The 25,342-nt window shown below is 39.1% G+C and overlaps 2 protein-coding genes across 8 annotated transcripts in view; both read right to left on the reverse strand.

Annotated features, from left to right (window-relative positions):
• Positions 1 to 1,843: 1,843 nt before the first annotated feature.
• On the reverse strand, positions 1,844 to 19,168 carry ddx47 (DEAD (Asp-Glu-Ala-Asp) box polypeptide 47). The gene is made up of 12 exons (XM_034189995.1): positions 19,038 to 19,168; positions 12,242 to 12,335; positions 11,796 to 11,984; positions 11,635 to 11,706; positions 10,939 to 11,057; positions 9,108 to 9,179; positions 8,776 to 8,892; positions 6,674 to 6,820; positions 5,308 to 5,445; positions 5,141 to 5,211; positions 2,886 to 3,015; positions 1,844 to 2,194 (listed from the first exon to the last, which is right to left on the reverse strand). Exons 1-12 carry the CDS (start codon positions 19,158 to 19,160, stop codon positions 2,045 to 2,047), a joined length of 1,422 nt encoding a protein of 473 aa, XP_034045886.1. The 5' UTR covers positions 19,161 to 19,168; the 3' UTR covers positions 1,844 to 2,044.
• The window catches only part of LOC117527581 (WW domain-binding protein 11), a 28,980-nt gene continuing 9,170 nt past the window's right edge, over positions 5,533 to 25,342 (reverse strand). For 2 of the 7 annotated variants that reach the window (XM_034189988.1, XM_034189989.1), the window contains exons 8-12: positions 25,011 to 25,241; positions 24,079 to 24,204; positions 23,706 to 23,987; positions 22,767 to 22,952; positions 21,770 to 22,458 (exon numbers count right to left, since the gene is read on the reverse strand). In XM_034189988.1, the coding sequence (XP_034045879.1) occupies positions 21,770 to 22,458; positions 22,767 to 22,952; positions 23,706 to 23,987; positions 24,079 to 24,204; positions 25,011 to 25,241 (1,514 nt within the window). Of the gene's footprint in view, positions 5,544 to 21,322; positions 22,459 to 22,766; positions 22,953 to 23,705; positions 23,988 to 24,078; positions 24,205 to 25,010; positions 25,242 to 25,342 lie in introns of those variants that run through there. The other 5 variants (XM_034189993.1, XM_034189992.1, XM_034189991.1 and 2 more) reach the window with 5 other exon arrangements.

A 25,342-nucleotide genomic window follows, 5' to 3' on the forward strand; every position in this document is an offset into this window, starting at 1 on the left:
GCCACAGTTAAAACCAAAACACACCCTTCAAACTTATCCAAGGTCTTCGTGAGGTGACTGTGTAGTTTCACCATGACAAACCTCTGTGTTGTGTGTTACACCCTCCGTGGTACCGTGCTCAGGATGCAAACTCACGATCACTGTGATGGGAAGCGAGTGCTCTGACCAGGATGCCAAAACCCGTGGGCTCTGGCATCTGTGGACAGAGTGTCTTTTGGTGTTGGGGAGTGAGGTTTACCGACTACCATATGCACAGTGACTCCTGCTGGCCTGCAAAGTTTTAAGATATCAAGTACACAATCATATGGTTACACACACAAGAGTTCCTCGACTTTTGGAAATGCAGGTTAAAATAAATAAATGAAATCAAAAGCTTGAGATCACTTCAGTCACTAATGTAACTATAGGCTTATAAATAAGTAGGCACACTGAAAAAAAGAGACCAGATTGCACCACAAAACAAATGAACTAAATGACAGAAAAAAAAAATTTTTCAAGGTCCAAGTCCCGTTAAAAGTGGCCTTTTGTGAGCTAAATTAGATGTGAGCAAATGTCAGTATATATTTTGTTCATGCACTTGAATCAAAGTTTTTTTGTGATGATGTCAGGTTCCCCCTCCACGATTTTTTCAGTTTCTGGATTCTTTTTCAGATAATTTTCACAGAACATTGGTTATATTTGCTATGGACAATTTCTCATTACTTTTTGGTTTCCAGCTGATAACTAGAAGACAGACAAACAGGCATAAAATTGGAACTGCCATCCAATTTCAGTGGTGTAAATAAATCCATGATAGAAAAAAATATAACACTAAAATACCCTCGGCTGTATGAGCATAAAAATAAGAAACAGAATGTGACCTCTGGACCTCTTTAAAATAGGTCAAGGTTAGCCATCTTTGAACTTGTCCAAGGTCTGTGTCTTAAGAATGCTGCCTGTGAATTTGAAGACTCTGGCAGTGATAGGACTGGATTTATGCTGAGCACAGAGACAGATGGCCACAAATTCTTCGCAATATACAATGGCCTTATTTTTGCCTCAGGCAATGAGTGACTGGGGCACTTTTGATTCAGATATAATGTAAAATGTGCACAAAATGGGCTTTTCAGTCATGAATTTAAATGTCCATAAAATCCATAATCTGGATCAGATCTGCATCAAACTTTATCAGGCGATGGTGCCAGTCTGCACCTCTTTCAGGATGATTGGGACACGTCTGATTACTTTTGATACTCTGTGTGCTTTTTACCCCGTGTGCTACAATACAATGCTGCTGGAACCTCCATTTCAATGAGGGAGTCGTCCCAAGGCATTAAAGTTCTATCTAATCTAATTAAGATATAATGTAAATTATACATTAAACTGGGTTTTCAATGTTAAATTTAAATGGCCACAAAATCTGTAATCTGGATCAGATCCTTTTCAAACTTTCTCAGTCGATAAAGGATACCATCCTGCATAACATCCTACATTGACAGTTATAAATTTTTGAAAATTCGTCCAATGTTAAAGGATAGGGATTTTTTCAAGATTTTCCCTGACTTTGACCTATCACCTTGAAAACTGAATCAGTTCTTGCCTATCAGGATATGAACCCTCTGTAAAAAGTTCATGATGATGATATGAAAAATTGTGGGTTACAGGCTGTTAAAAACAAACAGGGGCGAAAACATAACCTCCATCCAACTTTGTCAATGGCCACAGAAATCTAATTTTTCTCATATGTAGGGTTTTTGTGACCCATTATGGAGAAGATAAGTGAAAAGTATATGATCAAGTGTTGTAAAACCAAACAGCTCCCTCTTGTGTCCAAAAGTAGCAAACGCAAGAACCATAAACATGCTTTGACTTTACAATGGAATTTATTGCTCAAGGAAAAAAGCAAGGGGACATGAAAAGCATATTTTCCATAATTAAATAGTCATTTGCTTACACTGTAAATGTAGGAAAACATGACATTTTCATGCTGTAATTACTAAAAAAAAAAAAATAAAGGGAATCCACATTGTTTGATGTGGCATCTGTAGTCTTAAGGTCGAAGGTTTTACCGTCCTCCCCTCCAAGCTGCTCCACCTCTCTTTTTTCCTCCTCCTCCCTTCACTTTCTTTCTCACTCCACTTGCTTGATCTGTGTCATCTTCATCTCTATCACCTCCTTTAGGCCTTTTCCTTTTCTCACCTTGCTCTTTCATTTCCTAAAGAAGAAATAATTTTAGCCAAAGCATTTCTAACATGCTGCTCTTTAAACCAACAATGAAATTTAATCTCTATAACATGGCATAAACCAAATAATACAAAAGCTAAAACAACGGTGTGCACAAGTATAACACAACATCATCAGGGTTACAGCCGGTTTTCTTTCAGTGACTCAGGAAATTTATACAAGTCACTGAAATCAATCTTTAAGAAATACAAACAGTATGGTACTGTATGGTAAATCTATCTGGAGGAGACAGTTCTAAAAAACTGAATGACTGTGGAAGGAGACTAGTGAGGAAAGCCACCAAGACACACAGACAACTCAAGAAGTTACAGATTTCTGTGGCTGTGATTGGAAAAATGGTACTTAGAGCAACTTTTGTCTGTTTTATCGCCACTCACAGCTTCATAGAGTAGTAGGACAAAGAAGGATTTTCATACATTAAAGGAGATCAAATCTAGGCTTCCATCTCCCATTTGCTTTTTGGTAAACTGTAGCTGTAGCCTCAAAGAAAATCCTTCTGTGTGCTAGTCCACCATGAAGCTGTATAACTGATTAGTTACTCAACATATGGTTAATTTTTCCAGAGTAATAATGATGACCCTGCTGAGCTGAGGGGGTACATATTAACATTTAACTAATCATTATTAGACAAAAACTGTTTATCCAGTAAAATGGTGACTTACCAGCCGGGCAAACCTTTGGGCCTCGCTCACCCTCTCCACCAACATCATCACTTCTTCTTCATGAGTAGGAAAGGCGGGAAGTTTCTTCCCAATTAAAGTTTCAATTCGCTGGAAAAGCTCCACATCATACCTAGAGAAGAGTTTACATAGAATTAAAGCAACTAGCTGAACAATAAATTAGCAAAGAAGAAAAACAATCTATATATTCTGATGCTCCATTAATTGCTTAAGTTTCTTTAAAAAAAAGAAGCTGCAGCTTCACAGAAGAGAATGAATACATTAACACTGCCCAAGTGTGTCCAAGGAGGTATGCAAGACCATCAACAACATGAATATCTCCACTTTGATGAAGGATATTAAAAAAAAAAAAAAAATTATAGTCCTATACCTGTCCATGCCTTGGGTAAGTAGGGATTATTTGCTTTTAACACTTAAGTTATTCTATACTAAGGATACACTGGTTAAAATTACTTTTAAACCACTTTACCTACATTTTAAAACAGACATTAGCAGATTTGTGTGTCGTTTTAATCAGAACTAAACCACTTGCAAACTAAATAAAACTAGATCTATTCAGGATATATATAGTAGTGTTCAGAATAACAGTAGTGCTATGTGACTAAAAAGATTAATCCAGGTTTTGAGTGTATTTCTTATTGTTACATGGGAAACAAGGTACCAGTAGATTCCCACAAATCCAACAAGACCAAGCATTCATGATATGCACACTCTTAAGGCTATGAAATTGGGCTGTTAGAAAAAAAAAAAAGTAGAAAAGGGGGTGTTCACAATAATAGTAGCATCTGCTGTTGACACTACAAACTCAAAACTATTATGTTCAAACTGCTTTTTTTAGCAATCCTGTGAATCACTAAACTAGTATTTAGTAGTATAACCACAACTTTTCATGATTTCTTCACATCTGCGAGACATGGAGTCAACCAACTTGTGGCACCTTTCAGCTATTATTCCACTCCAAGATTCTTTAACAACATTCCACAATTCATTCACATTTCTTGGTTTTGCTTCAGAAACAGCTTTTTTGATGTCACCCCACAAGTTCTCAACTGGATTTAGGTCCGGGGATTGGGCAGGCCACTCCAAAACTGGTTTGGAACCAAGATTTTGCTCGTTTACTAGTGTGCTTGGGGTCATTGTCTTGTTGAAACACCCATTTCAAGGGCATGTCCTCTTCAGCATAAGGCAACATGACCTCTTCAAGTATTCTGACATATCCAAACTGATCCATGATACCTGGTATGCGATATATAGGCCCAACACCATAGTAGGAGAAACATGCCCATATCATGATGCTTGCACCACCATGCTTCACTGTCTTCACTATGAACTGTGGCTTGAATTCAGAGTTTGGGGGTCATCTCACAAACTGTCTGCGGCCCTTGGACCCAAAAAGAACAATTTTACGCTCATCAGTCCACAAAATATTCCTCCATTTCTCTTTAGGCCAGTTGATGTGTTCTTTGGCAAATTGTAACCTCTTCTGCACGTCTTTTATTTAACAGAGGGACTTTGTGTGGGATTCTTGCACATAAATTAGCTTCACACAGGCGTCTTCTAACTGTCACAGCACTTACAGGTAACTCCAGACTGTCTTTGATCATCCTGGAGCTGATCAATGGGTGATCCTTTGCCATTCTGGTTATTCTTCTATCCATTTTGATGGTTGTTTTCCATTTTCTTCCACGCGTCTGTTTTTTTTTTTTTGTCCATTTTAAAGCATTGGAGATCATTGTAGATGAATAGCCTATACTTTTTTGCACCTGCATATAAGTTTTCCCCTCTCCAATCAACTTTTTAATCAAACTACGCTGTTCTTCTGAACAATGTCTTGAACGGCCATTTTCCTCAGGCTTTCAAAGAGAAAAGCATGTTCAATAGGTGCTGGCTTCATCTTTAAATAGGAGACACCTGATTCACACCTGTTTGTTCCACAAAACTGACCAACTCACTGACTGAATGCCACACGACTATTATTGTGAACACCTCCTTTTTTATACTTTTTTTTTTTTTTTTTTTACTAATCGCCCAATTTCATAGCCTTAAGAGTGTGCATATCATGAATGCTTGGTCTTGTTGGATTTGTGAGAATCTACTGGTACCTTGTTTCCCATGTAACAATAAGAAATATACTCAAAACATGGATTAATCTTTTTAGTCACATAGCACTACTATTATTCTGAACACTACTGTATATATCTCAGTGTCCAGTATGGAAATATATAATCTCCACTTACTGAGTAACAAAAGTGATGGATTTCCCAGCTCGCCCTGCTCTGGCTGTTCGGCCGACTCTGTGGATGTAGTCCTAGGGGGGTTCAGACACAAACAAACTCATTTACATCAAACACAATCATGAAAGTGACAATTAAAAACAATAATATATGTGTGGATGCCAAAGTACCTTGGAGTGGGTGGGGATGTCGTAATTGATGACGCAGTCAACATGTGGAATGTCAAGTCCTCTCGATGCCACATCTGTTGCCAACAGCACAGATCGAGATTTGGACTTGAACTTGTTCAGCGCTCCGAGTCGTTTATTCTGATTGAAAACCATGAGGAAGAGCCAGTGAGTGAATATGAAATAAAAATGACAGATGTCTGTGGAGTGGGTGAAGAAGATACTTTCAAAACACATTTCTGTTGTTTATTATGATGCAATTATCTGTATTATTCCCCACTGATGTCTTCTGTATCATTTTAAAACACAATTCTTGGACCATTGTTGGTTTGTAATTGATTAATATAATGAGTTGCATTTTTTTTTTAGTACAGAGTTAAATCATTTTCAGTAATCACATTACAGTTCCTGTAATGCTCAAACATGAATGTTTCCTCACAGGGTTGCATTGCTGCCACCTCCAAAATGTGTTCATTATTAGCCCAATAAGTGTTGGAATATAATAAATAACAACAACTAAAGAATTGTATGGGTACCTCTTTGGGACTGAAGTTTTACAAAATAACAATAATCTTAAGAAGTACCTACACATTTCTGTGCACAAAGGCTTGAAAGCTAAACATATAAACAAATACATTAAAAAAGTTGCAGGCAACTCTGCACAATTATTGGCTGCGGCACCAAACGGCCTTTTTAATGATGGGGATTTACAGATTTTTACTAATCTTTGTATGAAGCAGGAAAAACAAGGCCTGCGTATAGCCAGTTTTAAAAAGGTAGATCTCTAAAACACACCATCATGGGACAGCAAACTGAAAATATGATGATGTAAACCATTCACATGGTTTTCATATGGAAGTAAATCGGTGCCATCAGAGTTTGAATTTGAATATTTAAGGTTGAATTTGCTTTAGCATCAAAATCAGTTTGAACTTGCTTAGCATCAAAATATTCAGCCTCAAAAATTTCAACCTAACAAAAAAAAAAAAACAATTCTACCTCAAAAAATTAAAACCTAAAAAAAAAAAGAAAAAAAAGAAAAAAAAAAAAAGAAAAGCAGAGCAAAGCAATCAATCCCTGTCTCAATCATCTAATGTATCACGTCGTCTTCTTTTGATTTGGTCTTGGTGCCACATGACCAATGGAACAAAATGTGACAGGAATCGACTGCTTCTCTATTCTTTAAGGTTGAAATTTTGAGGTTGAAAATTTTTAGGCTGAATTTTTTTGAGGTTGAATATTTTGATGCTAAACAAATTCAACCTTAGAAATTCAAATTCAGAATCTGATGGCACAGATTTACTTCCATACTTTCACATGTTTTAAAGACTCTAAAAAGCAGACTCTTAAAGCAGATATGTAGTCCTACCTGACTCATTTGGCCATGCAGAGGAATTGCAGTGATACCAAGATTCCTTAACAACAGTGCCACCCTCTGGGCACCGTTACATGTGCTGCAGAAAATCATAAATGAGTTACCAGCCAACTCATTCAGAATAGACACCAGGTAACAGTCCTGACAGAAAATAGACACAAGATTAGGATTATATATTCCAATTAACTTGTAGAAATGTATTCTCATACTTGTGGGAGACAGAATAAACATATTATAATGTGTACACTGGGGCCAACAAGTATTCAGTCAGTCCCTGATTGTGCAAGTTCTCCCACTTAGAAAGATCAAAGTCAAAGTCGGCTTTATTGGCAATTCTTCACATGTACTAGACATACAAGGAATCGAAATTTCGTTTCTCACCTGCCCTCTGTGATGACAGGACAAGACATTTTGACAGTAAGGACAGTAAAGTGCACAAGTATTTACAGTGTAGTGTCTGAGGTAATGGTAAAAGTGGAAAGTGCAGTAGTGCAAACTATTCAGTATGTGTAGCAGCAGCAGATTGTTGTTAAGCGGTCTGTATTTTTCATCATAGGTACACTTCCATTATGAGAGAGAAAGAGAGAAAAAAAAAAAATCCAGGAAATCACATTGTAGGATTTTTAAAGAATTTATTTGTAAATTATGGTGGAAAATAAGTATTTGGTCACCCATAAACAAGCAATATTTCTGGCTTTCACAGACCTGTAACTTCTTCTTTAAGAAGCTCTTCTGTTCTCCACCTGTTACCTGTATTAATGGCACCTGTTTGAACTTGTTATCTGTATAAAAGACACCTGCCCACAGCCTCAAACAGACTCCAAACTCAACCATGGCCAAGACCAAAGAGCTGTCGAAGGACAACAGGAAGAACATTGTAGACCTGCACCAGGCTGGGAAGAGTGATCAATTGAAATCAACTGTGGGAGCAATTGTAAGAAAATGGAAGACATACAAGACCACTGATAATCTCCCTCGATCGGGGGCTCCACGCAAGATGTCATCCCGTGGGGTCAAAATAATCATGAGAACGGTGAACAAAAATGCCAGAACGACACAGAGGGACCTGATGAATGACCTGCAGAGAGCTGGGACCAAAGTAACAAAGGCTACACACTACGCAGAGAGGGACTCAAATCCTGCAGTGCCAGGCGTGTCCCTCTGCTTAAGCCAGTACGTGTCCTGGCCCATCTGAAGTTTGCCAGACAGCATATGGATGATCCAGAAGAGGATTGGAAGAATATCATGTGGTCAGATGAAACTAAAATAGAAGTTTTTGGTAAAAACTCAACTTGTCATGTTTGGAGGAAGAAGAATGCTGAGTTGCATCCCAAGAACACCATATCTACTGTGAAGCATGGGAGGTGGAAACATCATGCTTTGGTGCTGTTTTTCTGCAAAGGGGACAGGACGACTGATCCGTGTTAAGGGAAGAATGAACGTGGCCATGTATCGTGAGTTTTTAAGCCAAAACCTCCTTCCATAAGTGAGAGCATTGAAGATGTAACGTGGCTGGGTCTTCCAGCATGACAATGATCCCAAACACACCATTCGAGCAACGAAGGAGTGGCTCCGTAAAAAGCATTTCAAAGTCCTGCCGTGGCCAAGCCAGTCTCCAGACCTCAACCCCATAGAAAATTTGTGGAGGGAGTTGAAAGTCTGTGTTGCCCAGCGATAGCCCCAAAACATCACTGTTCTGGAGGAGATCTGCATGGAGGAATGGGCCAAAATACCAGCTACAGTGTGTGCAAACCTGGTGAAGACTTACAGGAAACGTTTGACCTCTGTCATTGCCAACAAAGATTGTTACAAAGTATTGAGCTGAACTTTTGTTACTGACCAAATACTTATTTTCCACCATAATTTACAAATAAATTCTTTAAAAATCCTACAATGTGATTTCCTGGATTTTTTTTTTTTTTCTCATTTTGTCTCTCATAGCTGAAGTGTACATACGATGAAATGTACAGACCTCTGTCATCTTTCTAAGTAGGAAAACTTGCACAATCAGGGACTGACTAAATACTTGTTGGCCCCAATGTAGCTTCATATGATTCAACATTAAAGTACATTATAGTGCTGTTACGGTGCCGTACTTTGTATTTGGATGGTATGAAAATGTAGTATTGCTGCAGTGTATCTACTGTAGAGTATTTTGTGGAAACTTCACACTTCACTGGATCTTTCAAAGCAGCTCTCTGCAGTTTTTGGACCTGTACACACACAAATGCAGGAATATCAGTGAAGCACGACGTCAGCCATCTTTGAATTTGTCTCATAGATTTGTAGTGCCACCCCCCCCCCCCCCACTCCTATGGTGAAACCACAATGCTGGAAACCAGAATTACAAACCGGGCAGGAATGCCAACACATGAGATCACTAGACCCACCAAAAATATACAATTAAAACCAAATAAAATTGACCTACCTTTTTTGTCATGGTGGCAGAGAATAAGAAGGTGCATCTTTCTCTGGGAACCACCTTCAAGATTTTATCCACCTGGTATAATATAAGAATGGGGAAAACTTAATTAACAAATTAATACAAGCAGGGTATGACCGATTTACCAGTTGACCAAAAACTGGCTATATGTGCTTTTCACCAACATACACAGTAGGTAGTGCTGTTTACATGCAAAAACACACTGACTGTTGGAAATTGCATCATTACACAATTTATTCAGCAGAGCGTACTCCAAATTCATTGTTTACAACATACTGTGCATCTGGAAAGTATTCACAGCACTTAACATTTTGTTTTATATTTTGATCCACTTAGCCTATATATATATAGGCTAAGTGGAACCTTGTCATTTGATTGGTGCTTTGTATGTCACAGGACATGGATTAATTCATCCCACTTGTGTTGCATTGCATTTAGTCTGGTTCCATTTAGAGTGCAAATTGGGTTCCATACGTTTGCACACACACACACACACACACACACACACACACAAAAGAAGTACAATCTTTTTTTTTTTCCTTTTGGTAGTACACACGCACACAAGAGCTGTCCTGGTTGTGTGAGCACACATGCGCACTGCGCGCTCGTGGGATGACACAAGCGTGACAGTGATTTGATTGAGCTCACTAACGGTACTAGTTCATTTAGTTCCTCAGTCCAGCCAAAAATCACGTCAGCTTTTCATCTGAACGGAGTGGATTTTGTGTGTGTTACAAGAAGTCTTTTTTTTGTAAGCACGAAGTCAGTGCACAGCATCACCGGACTACACGTCACAATTTGGACTCCTATTTAAAATCTGTGTTGGACTTTAGCAGCAGTGGAACACCAAAATGTAAGTCCCTTTTCTGTTGTTTATAAATTAATAAAATATCAAATGACAAGGATTTATCTTAGCAGTTATATTAAACAAATAATGAATGTTTTTACATTCTTTCAATGGTACAAATATTTCATGAGGTGAAAACTGGAACCTACCATTCAACAAGGTGAAGCCGAGTTGAATGGTAGGTTCCAGCTTTCACCTCACCTGATGGAGCTTGAGAGGTGCTGCAAAGAGGAATGGGCAAAACTGCCCAAAAATACATGCGCCAAGCATGTGGCATCAAATTCAAGAAGACCTGAGGCTATAATTGCTGCCAAAGGTGCACTAACAAAGTATTAAGCAAAGGGTGAATACTTATGTACACGTGGTTTCTTAGTTTTTAAAATTTTTAAATAAATTTTTAAAATCTTCAAAAACAAACAAAAAACTTTTCATGTTGTCATTATGGGGTCTTGTGAGTAGCATTTTGGAATAAAGCTGTAACATAAATTGTGGAAAAAAGTGGAGCGCTGTGAATACTTTCTGGATGCATTGTATCTCTCCCTGGGAAGCACAAGGCACTGGTTGTGTCACAGATGAACAGTGTTACGTATTGTGGAAATATGTCACTCAGACATCAAGTAATCTTAAATACAAAAACACAACAAACATGATTTAACTGTAAAATATCAAGCCTCATTTCCATGTCTTGGTCATAAGGGTTTGACAATGACTTTTTAGGAAGTGTGGCCAAAACTTTACAACTTCAAATATCAGTATCAGCCCCCAAAAGTCCACATTGTTCAGGCTCTAAATACAAGTAAAACAAAGTATCAGGGATTGAATTAGTTTTGATGTATTGAAAACAACAGGGTGAAAACTGAAGGAAAATAAATAAATCAATCAATCCAGTCAGTAAATGTGCTATTTGGTACCATTTTGATTTGTCTTATTTGATATCTACAACTTGCAGAAGAGTGTGAGTCCATCCACCTCAGTCTCAAAGTCCATATTGAGGATCCTGTCTGCTTCATCCATGACCAGGAACTTCAAAGCTCGTAGGGAGAAGCCCTTTGTGTTCTCCAAGTGGTCAATCAACCGACCTGGTGTGGCTGCAAAGACGTTTGATTTACTAAATGAAAATCATGTCACCAGGCAAATTAAGTATTAAAACTGGAAATGAAATTCTTTGCTCAGGGCCCCATAAAAAAACAACATTAGTTCATCATCCTTGACATCAGAAAAAAAGTGATGAGGAAGGGCAGATTTTTAAATTTTTTGGTTTTCTCTCATACAAGAGAAGTTTCTTCAAAAGATGTGAAATTTCAGCTACAGTTTGTCAGAAGCCACATGGAACAGCATGTGTCAGCACAGAGCTACAGCTCCCTGAGGAAAAACTCACCTTGCAACCGTTGTACTTTGTGTCCAAGATACCTCCATTGTCAAGCAGCAAGTTATACACGCCACCTAGCGGATGTACCAGTTCTTGCACCAGCTGTACCCCGCCATTAATGAAATTTGCCAAAAAATAAAAATAAAAAATTGATGCGGGCCAATTTCTGTATGCGGGCGAGGATCATAAACTAATGTTTTGCTTTTTAATGGGGCCTAAACTTTAATAGTATATCTGCTGTGCAAATTTTTGAGAAGTGTGTAAAAAGAGATTATTAACAATATTTCCAGTCTTACCAATAACAACATGTGGCTTTTTAGCCAACACCAAGGACTGAGACATCATGTCAATTCCTCCAACAATAACAGCTGCAAAGAAAGAAGGCATGTCTGAGGTAAATAACCACAGATATCCTGCTCCATATTGTGTACATCGTTAGAATTTACCACACACATACCACACTTAACGCCAATGCTAGAACCAAGGGCTTCAAACTGCTCAGAGATCTGGAATGCTAACTCTCTGGTGGGGGTGAGGACGAGGGTGTGAAGCCTCTGTGGAGACGCCAACAGCGACTGGAGGATGGGTAAAGCAAAAGCCCCAGTTTTCCCTGAACCAGTTTCTGCCAGGCCAATAACGTCCCTCCCTGCAGTGGAAGATGGGTGAAGCAGACGTGTTTATTTAAGACATTTTTCAAAGCTCTACACAGAAAACAGTCAACAACCCCAGTGTCAATGGGATCACTTAAGACAGTACAAAGCGAGTAAGATACAGTACACTAGGGATACAACTTTTAAATTTTATTCCTCATAAAAAATTTCCTGTATCACATTTAAACACAACTTGCCAATATTAGTTGACTGGTGAAGGTATTCATTGTGATGTGTTTAATGAAGTGCTCACCTTGTAGGGCTACAGGAATAGCTTCTATCTGAATTTTGGTTGGACCCTTCCATCCCAGCTGATCACAAGCTTCACAGAGAACCTCAGTAACACCCTGTCAAAACCAGATAAAGACTTTACCAACAATCCCAATGGCATGAATGAAAGAACAGAGATATTTCAGGTGTCAAGTCTAGTTTAGCAAACTCAAACTAGCATACCTAAGCATTTTTAAATGGCAGTGAATATTTTGCCGGATATGGCAAACACGCACCTAGCGCTATTTGACCGGATCTCCTCGTTGATTGGCTAGTTCAAATGACGTCATCGAAGAGTTTATTCCAACATGGCGGTGCCCTTTGCAAAGTTGAACTGGACGATATTTTGCCGTACGCGGCACTGGTAAAATGGCGGGTTGCGCTATTTTGCCTGCTGTCTAAATTTATTCACAACGGATGGAACGGAACGGCCGCGGTCGGGCGGGAACTTAAAGGTGATCGGAGTTTAAGATCTCCTTATTTCACATTCATGATAGTAGCTCGATATTAGTGATTTTCATTATTGAAACTGGCATATTTTACCATTCACTATTTTCAAGGGTGGACTGATCGAAGGTTTTGCAGACATGACACTGACGGAGAAAAACAGGATGAACACATGTGCTGACGTGGACTTCTGTATTTCTGTTTACCATGGCATTTTGAATGTTTTATCATGTTAGCTACACAAAATGAGGCAATTTAAGGCCAAATAAAAAAATAAGTTGTTTAACATCCCTGCCCGACACAGAAAATTACCAAGACTGCAAAAATTATTTCCACCATGCCCGAAGTTATTTCCACCACGTGGCGAAAAGCGCTGGTGGAAATAATTTCGGGCACGGTGGTGGAAGTAATTTTCACCACACGGCGGAAATAATTTCGGGCACATTTCTGAGCTGCTTTTAGCGATGGCACCCAAAACGGCATAGAATCCCTCCAGCAGTTGGTGATTTTCTGTTCTGATTCAAATGACTTTATGGCACCCAAAACGGCCAGTGGAAATAATTTCGGGCACGGCTATGCCACGTTTTTGAGCTGCTCTAAGCATCTGAGAATCCCTCGGTCAGTATGTGATTTTCTGTTCCGATTCAAGCGACTTTATGGCACCCAAAATGGCATAGAATCCCTCCAACTTTATGGCACCCAAAACAGCATTAAAAGATGAAAAATTAGCACCAACACTCAATGCCGAAGGCGCCGCCATGTTGAAATAAACTCTTCGATGACGTCATGTGAACTAGCCAATCAGTGAGGAGATCCGGTCAAACAGCGCTAGGTGCGTGATTGCCGTATCCGGCAAAATACCCACTTCATTTTAAATACACAATTTTTGTTGTTTTTTTGTTGTTGTTTTTTAAGGGGGTTCAGATGTTAATGTCGACATGCTACAGTTAGAAATTAAGAGGAATCGGGGAGAAAGATAGTGAGAAACATGCAGCTAAGCTTGGTTTTATTTAATAAAGCAGAATTGATGAAGATACAACAGAAAATGACATAAGGATGCCCCTTGTTTCGGTTACACAATGTTACGTTACACCACCTGTTGAATTGAAAGGGGTTCATAGTGAAGTCACCCCACTGTGAACTCACCCCAGGTAAAGTCACCCCAGTCCAGGTGAAGTCAGCCCAGTCTAGTAACACACTATATAAAGTCTGTGTTCGTGTAATAAATTATTTATACACACGTATACTCATCATCATTTCACTTATAATGGATGGTTCCCTCGGCCTGGCCGAGGGAACCATCCAGGCCGCGGCGGCGGCGCAGGTGAACCATCCAGGCCCGCGGCATCGGAGGAGAAGGCGAACCATCCGGGCCCGCGAAATCGGCGGAGGGAACCATCCAGGCCCGCGGCGTCGGCGTCGGCGATCCATCCAGGCCCACGGCGTCGGCGATCCATCCAGGCCCACGGCGTCGGCGATCCATCCAGGCCCACGGCGTCGGCGATCCATCCAGGCCCACGGCGTCGGCGATCCATCCAGGCCCACGGCGTCGGCGATCCATCCAGGCCCACGGCGTCGGCTGCACCCGAAGCCGGAGACGGCTGCATCCAAGACTAGCGGCGGCTACGTCCGAAGCTAGCAGAGGCTGTTGACAACGCCGATGCTGTTAACAGACCTAACAACGCCAACACTGACGCTGCTAACGGAGCTAGCGACACTAATGCAGCTAGCGGAGTTAAGGGAACTGATCCCATAATGTCACCAAAGAAGGTAAACTCTGGTGTTGAGGAGGAGTTGGAGGAGATCAGGAAATCTCTTAACTTCATGTCTGATGAATTGAGTAAAGTCTCTAAACAACAAGGTATGCTACATGACTTGATGGGTGAAATAAAACAACTGAAGAACCTGATAAAGGAGAAAGATAAGAAAATAGACAGCTTGGAAAGTCGAATTGAGGATCTTGAACAATATTAGAATGGATGAGATAATCATAAATAGGTTGGAGATGCAACATCGGACCTATGCTAGAGTTACAGCAGGTGGAGGTGGAGAAGGTGAGGATGCCCCAGCAGAGGAGTTACAAACGCTGGAACAGCAAGTTACAAAATTCCTCCAAACCAAGAATGTGAGTATTCAAAGCCATCATATTGCAACCTGTTATGCGTCCCCCAGAACAGACGGTAAAACAAAGCCGGCAATTATTGTTCGGTTTGTGAGCAGAAGGACCAAGATTGATGTACTGAAGCAGGCAAAGAAGTTAAAGGGGACAGGTGTGTATTTAAATGAGCACTTGACAAGAAAGAATGCTGAAATTGCCAGGCATGCACGCCTTATGAGAAAACAAAACAAGATACAAGCAACGTGGACGAGAAATTTCAAAGTAATGATCCGTTTGAATGGTACACCTGAAGAAGCAAACGTTGTGATGATAAGAGAACTCAGAGACTTAGAACAATATAAATAAAACTGAAATGATCACAGCTGTTTACATCACGAGTTTACATTTTTTTGGTGGAAATGTGCGAAGACTGGAGATTATGGATAAACAATTGTGGACAAATGTTTGGCCTTATGGCTTTAACAGACAATGAAAATGACAAATGACAAGTATGGCTATGGATTATACTTTACCATTTAGAAATATTGAAGATGAAGATCTTTTGGTAGTTGGTAGTATGACCAACAAAAATCAGATCAAACATGGAAACAGATGATAAAATATATGACATAGATACTAATATTGATGAAAGTATATTTGATTTGACTACAATTGGTTGTGAGTATTATATGGAAAAACAGTTAAATAGTGAAAAAAAAAATCACTGTAGATACTCTGTCACTTATACATATAAACATCCGAAGCTTGTACTGTAAAATGTCAAAAATAAAAGATTATTTAAACCAGTTTAAAAATAGATTTAGCACTGTTGCAATCACAGAATCTTGGCTTAAAAATGACCTTATGGCTGATGTTCAAATGGAGGGATATGAGTTATATTTTGTAAATAGAAGAGAAAAAAAAGGCAGAGGCATTGCTTTGTACATAAAAACAGATCTGACATGCAAAATTGTAGAAGAAATGACAATTATAGATGATGTTATAGAAATTTTAACAGTGGAAATTGTACAGGAAACATCTAAAAATATTCTAATCAGTTGTGTATACAGAGCACCAGATTCTTGTGTTGTGAAATTTACAGATAAAATAATAGAATTATTCCATCAAATCAAAAATAAAACACTTTATGTGTGGAGAGTTTAATGTTAATGTGGAAAGTTCCACTTGCCAAAGAGTAAGTGATTTTGTGAATTCAATGAACAGCTTGGGCTTATTCCCTTTGATAACAAAACCAACCAGAATTACATCATAAAGTGCAACTGTAATTGATAATATATTCACAAATAGAACAGATGAAATTATTAAGAATGGGATATTGATGACAGATCTCAGTGATCATTTACCAGTTTTTTCAATGTTTAAATATAAAAATAGGCATAAAAAAACTGATATAAACTTTAAAAGAGATAAGTTATTAAAAGCCTTAGAGGCATTAAATTATGACCTTAATAATCAAAATTGGTAAGAAGTTTATGTTGGTGATGTTAATGTAGCATATAGTTCATTTATGAAAATATTGATGAAATCATATAATAAAAATTGTAAATTAATAAAAACTAGTAAGAAAAGAGTAGATAAACCATGGCTGACCAAGGGAATAAAAAACGCATGTGTAAAGAAAAACTATTTATACAGGTGCTTTTTAAAAATGCAAACAAAGGAAACAGAATACAGATACAAAAAATATAAAAATAAACTATTGACAATAATTAGAAAACAAAAAAAGATTATTATAGTGAACAACTGAATAAGAGTAAAGATAATATGAGGGCAACATGGGGAATTATAAAAAGGGTGATGGAAAGTGATGGAGTGAAATCAACTTTTCCGAACTACCTTGTCAAGGAAAATAGAGATATATGACATAAAAGAAGTTGTAAATGAGTTTAATGATTATTTTTCGAAGGTGGGATCAAATCTGGTGGAAATAAACCAATAGTAGAAGATAAATTAAATACTATTGTAAATAAGGTCAATAGTATTTTCCTGGACAATGTGGAAAAAGATGAAATAAGGAATATTGTAAAAAACTAAGCAAAAGATCAACTGACTATGAAGATTTAGACATGATGACTGTAAAAAGTATAATAGAAACTATTATTGAACCATTCACTTACATTTGTAATCTGTCTCTGTCAATAGGAATTTTACCAGAAGAAATGAAAATTGCCAAGGTAGTCCCATTATATAAAAATGGAGACAAACATAACGTTTCAAATTACAGGCCAGTGTCATTGCTTCCACAGTTTTCTAAAATTATGGAATAGGTTTTTGTGACAAGGTTGGATAAATTCATTGAGAAACATCATATTTTAAAGAATGCTCAGTATGGATTTAGAACAAAACATTCGACAGCTATGGCAATTATGGAATTAACAGAGAAAATATCAACAGCAATAGATAATAATGATTATTTTGTAAGTGTTTTTATTGATTTGAAAAAAGCTTTTGATGTTATCGATCATTCAAGATTGCTTCATAAGTTACAACAATATGGAATAAGAGGGATTGCACATTAATGGGTAAAAAGCTACTTAGAAAATAGAAAACAGTTTGTTCAGATAAATGATACTAAATCAGAATTGTGTAATATTATGTGTGGAGTACCACAAGGATCGGTACTTGGACCTAAACTGTTCATTTTGTATATTAATGATTTTGTGAATGTGTCAAAGGTACTTGGTAGCATTTTATTTGCTGACGATACAACATTATTTTACTCTGGATCTGATATACAGGAAGTAATACAGGTGATAAATACAGAGTTGGAAAAAGTTAAATATTGGGTTGATACAAACAGACTGTCACTTAAACTTAATAAAACAAACTTCATATTGTTTAATGACAGAGTAAAAAAAATGAGGTGTCAATAAAAATAGATGGAATGGACATTCAAAGGGTAAAAGAAAGGAAATTTCTAGGAGTTATGATTGATGAGGATTTTGCATGGAAGTCACATATAAACTACATAAAAGGAAAGATAGTGAAAGCCATTGCTGTTTTGCATAAAGTTAAATATTCATTAAATAATTATGGATTATTAACATTGTACAATTCATTGATTGTTCCATATTTGACTTATTGTGTAGAAATCTGGGGATCAACATGTATAACACAACCTTTATTTATTTTGCAGAAAAGAGCTTTAAAAGTGATTAGCAACAGTCGATTTAGAGATCCATCTATTAAGTATAGGATACTTAAATTTCATGATTTAGCTGATTTGAAATTATTACAAACAATGTACAAAGCGAATAACAATACCTTACCAATAAACATTCAAAATATGTTTGAAAAAAGAGTAAGTAGTTATAATTTGAAGGGCATAGAAGTCTTTAAGAAACCAAGATACAGAACCAAGATAAAGGAACAGAGTATTGCAGTCAATGGTGTAAAATTATGTAACAACCTCAGCAAAGAAATCAAAGAATCAAGGACACTTAAATTATTTAAAAAACGTATTAAACTTGATGTATTTCAAAAGTATGAAACTATGAAATAGGTCAGTGGACTGTGACAAAGCTAAAATGTAACCTGTTAACAATGTTTAGAATGTTTGAAGTTTAAAATGTAATCTGTTAGGAGTGTAATCTTATAAATAATGGTTAAAATTAGGAAATACGTTGGTGGCCTGTGACAAAATCATAGAAATGTAATTATTCGTGTGTCGATTGATGATGCTTTGTGAGATTGTATTGTAAAAAAGGGGGCAGAGTATATAAGACTTGTTCTTCTAAACTGCTCCTTTTCATTCAGTGGTTTGTGGTGTTTTGTTGATTCTGCTTTTCTGTTTTTTATTTCCTTTTAAATGAATGAAATAAATGAAAAAAAAGAAAAAACAAAACAAAACGTAAGTGAGACGATGTTTTAAGGTAGGGGACTGTAACTGTGAGGTAAAAAAGTCCATTGATAGGAGAAGCAGGGCGCACTGCCCAGTTCTATACATCACACGGACAGGTCCTAACTTTAAACTAGTCATTCTTAATTATTTAAGAAAATAAGCATGGGCAGCTGGACTGGGGTGACTCCACCTGGGGCGACTTCGCAGTGGGGGGGACTTCACTCGCTACCGTTCAAAGGTTCGATTGCAAAACTTAACTCAACTAAAGCCATTTAAAAGCTGTTTTTGTGTAGTTTCTACCTCAGATGTTTTCCCTCCGCTGCTTTGGTGAACGCAAACTCCATGTATCGACAACACCGCGACGCCACTTACCAAATCCTTGAAAGTCTTCTCTGCTTTGCTGTTTTCGTCGCAGGTTACATTTCCATCATAACTCGAACCATCGAGTGCTTCCTCTGGGTTTACTTTCACGCGTTGCACCGTGTCATCCGCCATGCTTTTCATCCCTGTGCTCAGCGCGGAAACGCGCAGGTACGGAAACGCACCGAAAGTCGCGATGGATGCTGGGACTTGTTGTTTTTACACGAGACCATCAAAATATGGCCGTACATCCGGCTACTCTGTCTGTGAGGTCTTAGCAACGTGCTTAGCAACGCTGGGTACATTGTTTAAGTAGCAAACAGCTTTTTTACATTTTAGCCACTTTTTTTTTTTAAATGCCTGGGAAATGCGAAGCAGTGGGTTGTACCCCATTGTTGTACCAACAAAGCGAGAAAGAAAATTAAAATCCATCATGATATTAAAAACAAAACATAGAATGCAAAATTTGAGCAGCATGGCCGTCCTCAGCACAGTCCAGTATTTCATAAAGCACCAAGAGGATTAAACATCACAGCTATCAGTATCATGTGTTACTTTGGGGTGAAATAATCAGCAGCATGGCCCCTCCTGGGGTAGACCAACAATTCACAATGCATACATAAATACTTGGTGTGTCTATGAGGTAGGAATAAATATCAGGATATTGAATATCTGACCATTGTGTAGGATCAATTTTCCATAAGATGCCAGTCCTGCTGCTGCTAATTTGGTTTTTACACCTGAGCGATATTATCCAAACCCTCTGAATAGTTGAAGGCCACACTAAGGTCCCAACAACAGAACTATAATTAAATTCAAACAAATAATTTCTTAAATCTGAAATTTAAGAGCAAACAGTAAGTCCTTTCAGCTGCTACCTTGTTTTGCACTTGAGGTTGCCACAACAAATCCAAGGTGAATCTGCATGTTGAATTGGCACAAGTTTTACGCAGGATGCCCTTCCAGACAACTCCACATTACATGGAGAAAGGTGGCAGGGCTGGGATTTGAACCAGGAATCTTCCACACTGAAACCAAGTGCATTAATCACTTGTCCACCACGACCTAAATTCAGGAGCAAATACCACTCCCAAATACACTGTATCTCTATGGTAAAAGTCATCAACATCCATGTATTGTAACTCCGGCGACTGATCCGATGCAGAAGCAAACCGGAAGTGAAATGCTTTGCATCCGTCTGTCCATCCGTCCGTCTCTCTGTGCTCAGTATAAGTCCAGTTCTATTGGCAGGATCTTCAAATTCATAGGGAACATTCTTGGGACACAGACCTTGGACAAGTTCAAAGATGGCTAACCTTGACCTATTTTAAGAGGTCAAAAGGTCACATTCTGGTTCCTATTTTTATGCTATGAATCATGCAATCCACTTTTTTTTGGGGGGTGGGGGGTGAGGTGGGCGACCAATCAGAATCAAGAATGCCAAAAATTAAAAGCACACTACATCAATACACAATAATCCATTTAAACAGCTGATAATACAGGAAAAAGGTATGACTTGTACAATGTGACATTTTTCCTCTTGAAGCAGCTTTTTTTTTTTTTTTTTGGCACAGGTGTGACTTGATATGCTGGAAAACATGGTACAACTTGGCTTAAGACTTCAAAACAAGTTTATAGCCTATGGTCATGAACCTTGGGTAATGACTGAAAGAATAAGTTGGCGGATACAAGCGGCAGAAATGAGATTCCTTTGTCTGGTATCTGGGCTTACACTCCTAGACAGGGTGAGAAGCTCGACTATCTGGGATCTACTCGGAGTAGAGCTGCTGCTGCTTCGCACTGGAAGGAGCCAACTGAGGTGATTTGGCCACTTGGTAAGGACCACCCCTGGTCGTCTCCCACAGGAATCTTCCAGGCACAACCAACCAGGAGGTGGCTCCAAGGAAGACATAGGACACACTGGAGAGATATTTACCAGCAAGCTTGAAAATGCCTTGGGATTCCCCAGGAAGAGTTCCAGGATGAGCTGCTTGCGCTGCTGCCACTGCGATCCAAACGTGGATAAGTGGCTGAAAATGAATGAGTGTTTATAGCAAAGGTGTATGTATGTAAACCTATGTCTGCAGCTGTATGTTGTTGCAGTGCTTATACATGATGGCACTGGGACATGTGCCACTACTGAATCCAAAGCAGTATTCTAAGCACCCATATCCCTCCATCAGTTAGTGGACATGTGTTGGACATTCTTACAACACCCACGTATGTGCTCTGTGTATACCTTACTAGTTTGTACATTGGTTGTGCTTGGGTTTCTTGGACAACATTGCAGTCAAACATGAGTTTAAGAGAATCTGATGGATTTATTTATCTGTAGATGAAACAGTTTCAGACAAGGATTCTGTCAAGTGATTGCAAATGTTCAACTTTTTACACCCAACATGTTTCAGATGTCATCCACAAAATAAAGTCGTACAAAACACTTACCAGTGACACCAAATTAGAACTGGCTGTACAAATAATTGGGTGTACAAATGTACAAATAATCAAAATCTTTTGATACAGCATAGAATGTTTCTGTTATGAGCATGTTTATGGAAAAGGAACAAACATGGATCAAATTCAGTTCTCATTCACTAATAGAACAAATCTAGTTCTTATCTTGATTTATAGGAGAAATTGATGTTTATAGTTATGAAGAATGCCAACTTCTGCTACGCAGCACAGAAAACACAAAAGTAATACACTCCTTAAGTTCAGTGTCACACGGAACATCCTCAGAGTACTTAAAGGAGTCCCTCCATCTCCCTCATAAAGGCTTCATAAACCTGGTCTTTAGTCTTCATACTAGGCTGAGAGACAGCACCCATCTGAGCTTGGTTACCCAAGCCCACTGAAGCAGCTGTAGCCTGAGGTTTTTGGCTCTGGCCACCTCCCATGCCTTCATCCCCCCTCCTTCCACTACCACCACCAGCTTTCTCTGGAGGCCCAGCTGCTGCCCCATGCGCCGCTCCACTCTTGTCCCTACGTACCCTCAGTGCCGTGGGTACGAACCGAGTGACCTCCGCCTTGGGATTGATAATTTGAGGTTTGGCAGAGATGGTTGCTCCACCAGATCCACCACCTGCTGCGAGATTGCCTGCTGCTGCAACAGAGGTGATGCTGGCTCGCTTTTCGATGGTGGCTGTGTGGTGATGGCTGGGAGGGTTGGCACCAGGATTGGCACCTGTGGATGCACCAGCTGTGCCCGGGGGAGGGGGCATCTGCATGACACCCGGCCTCAGAGGCATGGGCAAGGCTGGGGGTGGCATGTTGCTTTGTGAGCCATCCTGGTTGGATCCTGAGCCCTTTTGCCGTTGGACAATGCTGGGAGGAGCACTGAGTACACTGGAGTTGAGAGGTGGAGGAAAGAGGGCAAGGGGTGGGGCCAGTGGTCGCGGGGCTACACCTGCTCTTGGGGGCGGAGGTGGCATGCCTACAAGGAGACAATGAACAACGCATGAGACACTGTGCTCTTGTTTTTAGGTTATACAGGCTCTTCTCACTCAGTTAAGGAGTGCTTAAATTTGTCTTATAGATTTCTCAAGTATTTTTCTCTAAAGATGAGCAGCAGTAGCATTTTAACAAACAATCTTAGGCCTGGTTTGAATTTAACAAAAATAACACCATTTTATCCCCAACATGTATCCACCCTAACAAAGCACACAGTTTTTACTATTTGGAGGCATATGCAATTCACTTCCGTGAAACACATGCATACACAGCATGAACACACTTGCCTACCTGGTGGTGCTGGGGGTGGGAGTCTTGGAGGAGGTCCACGTGGTGGGGGGCCTGGAGGAAGTCCAGGAGGAGGGCCTGGTGGAGGGCCTGGGGGCCGACCTGGTGGAGGTCCAGGAGGTAGAAGACGAGGAATTGGACCTCTGAGGCCTCCAGGTATACCAGGAGGCCTCAAGAATGGAGGCGCACCTGAAGATAGAACATTGTGTAAATGTTAGAGCATATACAACGCACTTTAAAAAGGTGCAAATTTTATTGTGTGTGTGTGTGTGTGTGTGCCATCACTCCACAAACATTCAGTAAATCACATCTTCTGTGTGAGCTAATGAGTGTCTTTTTTTTTTGGTCACATCAAAAGAGGACTACCACCTAACCAGCTTGGAATTGCTTAAGACATCATTTATTGTACCAAACAATTTATGTGTGAAATGTCTGGCAATCATAATCAATAATTTCTCAGATGTGGAAGCTTTAAAAAGTGATGTGACCCCAATCAATGAGTGATGCTTACAAAAAAAAAATGCAGTGTGCCATATGTCATTACATCTGAATTGTTCCTACTATATGCTTGAAATTTGCATGGATCTTTTTACAATACTAGATGTAGTTAAATTCTAAAATGGTTAGCCTACAGTTGTGTCTTTGTCAGATTATGGCTTCCTGAAAATTGTATTAAAATATTCTGTCATACTTCAGAGCCCATTATATTTTCATACTGGGAAAAAAAAAACAGGGCTTTCAACTTTTTTAAATAAATAATACCCATGTTATGGTATTTTTTCAGTGTACTGTCACAGTTCAGTACTTGTACACACTAACCAGCAAATATTGGGGTGACCACATATCCTCCACTCTAATTTTCTGGATGGTGTAACAAGTTTATGGTGTTATACATTTTCAAAGATGGAACATTGTAATAATTAATATGAAGCTGTTAATAACCTGGTGGTGGTCCAGGAGGGGGGCCAGAAGGTGGACCAGGTGGTCTCATTGGAGGAGCTGGGGGTGGACCCAGTGGTGGAGGCCCAGTCATTGGTGGAGCTGGTAAAGGTGGAGGTCCTTGTTGGACTCCAACCATCGCAGGCGGAGGGGGAAGACGCTGAGTGGGGTTAAGATGTGGTTGGTTGTCACCTGGTGGTCCCCTGTCTTCCTCGTCTGAGCTGTCTGACTCATCTGTGAATTCTTCCTCTACCACTTCTTCCTCCTCGTCAGGAACAGACTGACCTGAAGAGGGACAGAGAATCGCACTGTGCTATCTACACAGTATCAAAAGTAAGCATGCTAGCTGAATATGTATTTCAACACATTACTGCACCTGCCATCCTTAGCATCATGGCCTGCAGTGGGGTAATGGCTTTGGTCTTCTTCACCACCTTCTTTTTCTTCCGCTTTCCATCAAGGGATGCTTCTGAAGGCATATCTGCGAAACGTACACTGCGACCTACAAAAAAAAACAGAGGCAAAATTTAAAGTTATACTGTAGTTTAGCACCAAAAAATAAATAAAAAATAGCTATTGTATTAATTAACCAAATATTATACGAGGTTAGTGGCTCCCAAACTTTTTCTACGGGCCCCTCTTTTGGAGATAACGTTTTTAATACTTTTCACAATGTCTGCATAGCAATTTTAGGGACTTTACAGCCAGTGAAGTGGTGTAGTTTAGAAAAGAGCAATAGTTGCAAAATTCTCATCTTACAAGATGATTGTGGAGTATCTTTTTGGGTGGTCTTTGCATATTTTTCCCAGATCACTCTGGGTAGTCTTAATTTCTTCCCAGTGTTAAAAAATTTAGCATTATAGACCTCATGGCGTGAAGAAATATGATGATCCTAATTTGTATGTAAGCATGAATTCAAGAGTCAATGAATGCACCGTCCATGCTGTCTATCACCCACTTTATTTGCAATATATTTCTTAAACATTGGTAATGACATAATGGAGAAACTAAAGTTAAAATCTCAGATTGGACAGGTAATGTGTTGTTCCATCTGAAATGCCATTCTGAAAAAAAATTGTTTGCATGCAAAAAGAAGAAATTGGAGATGGAGCAGTTGGTGTAACATCCATAAATGTAACATAACATTTAAAAAAGCTGAAATGAGCTGCTTAATGTCTACAATTAATGAAAAACAGGAACCACTTGCACACTGGGGGGGGAGGGGATAAATAAATAAATAAAAAGTCGTCTGCACCAAGAACGTGAGAAGTAGGTTTAACTGTTGTAAAGCTATTCTGAAATACTCACCACTATGCCTTTCATTTCTGTCTCGCTCCTCTTCTCTTTCGTTTTCTTGCCTGTCTATATTCATCCTCCTTTCACCATCTCCTCCGTCTCTCTCATCTTTTCTGTCATCTTCAGAGTCACTTTCGTCATCGTCATCCACATCATCCAAAGGGCCATCGCTCTCACTGCCACTGTCGCTGTCATGTCTTACCTCCATCACAGACTCCTTTTCTAAACCAGGAATCCCATGATCTGTGGAAAAAGACAAACCGTAAAAACAACTAAATGAAATTAACATTAACAAGCACAACTGTAAGTGTGTAAAAATGATTACTCTAAAATATACAACCCAA

The sequence above is a fragment of the Thalassophryne amazonica genome, chromosome 16 (genome assembly GCF_902500255.1).
Source record: "Thalassophryne amazonica chromosome 16, fThaAma1.1, whole genome shotgun sequence".
NCBI classification, from domain to species: domain Eukaryota; kingdom Metazoa; phylum Chordata; class Actinopteri; order Batrachoidiformes; family Batrachoididae; genus Thalassophryne; species Thalassophryne amazonica.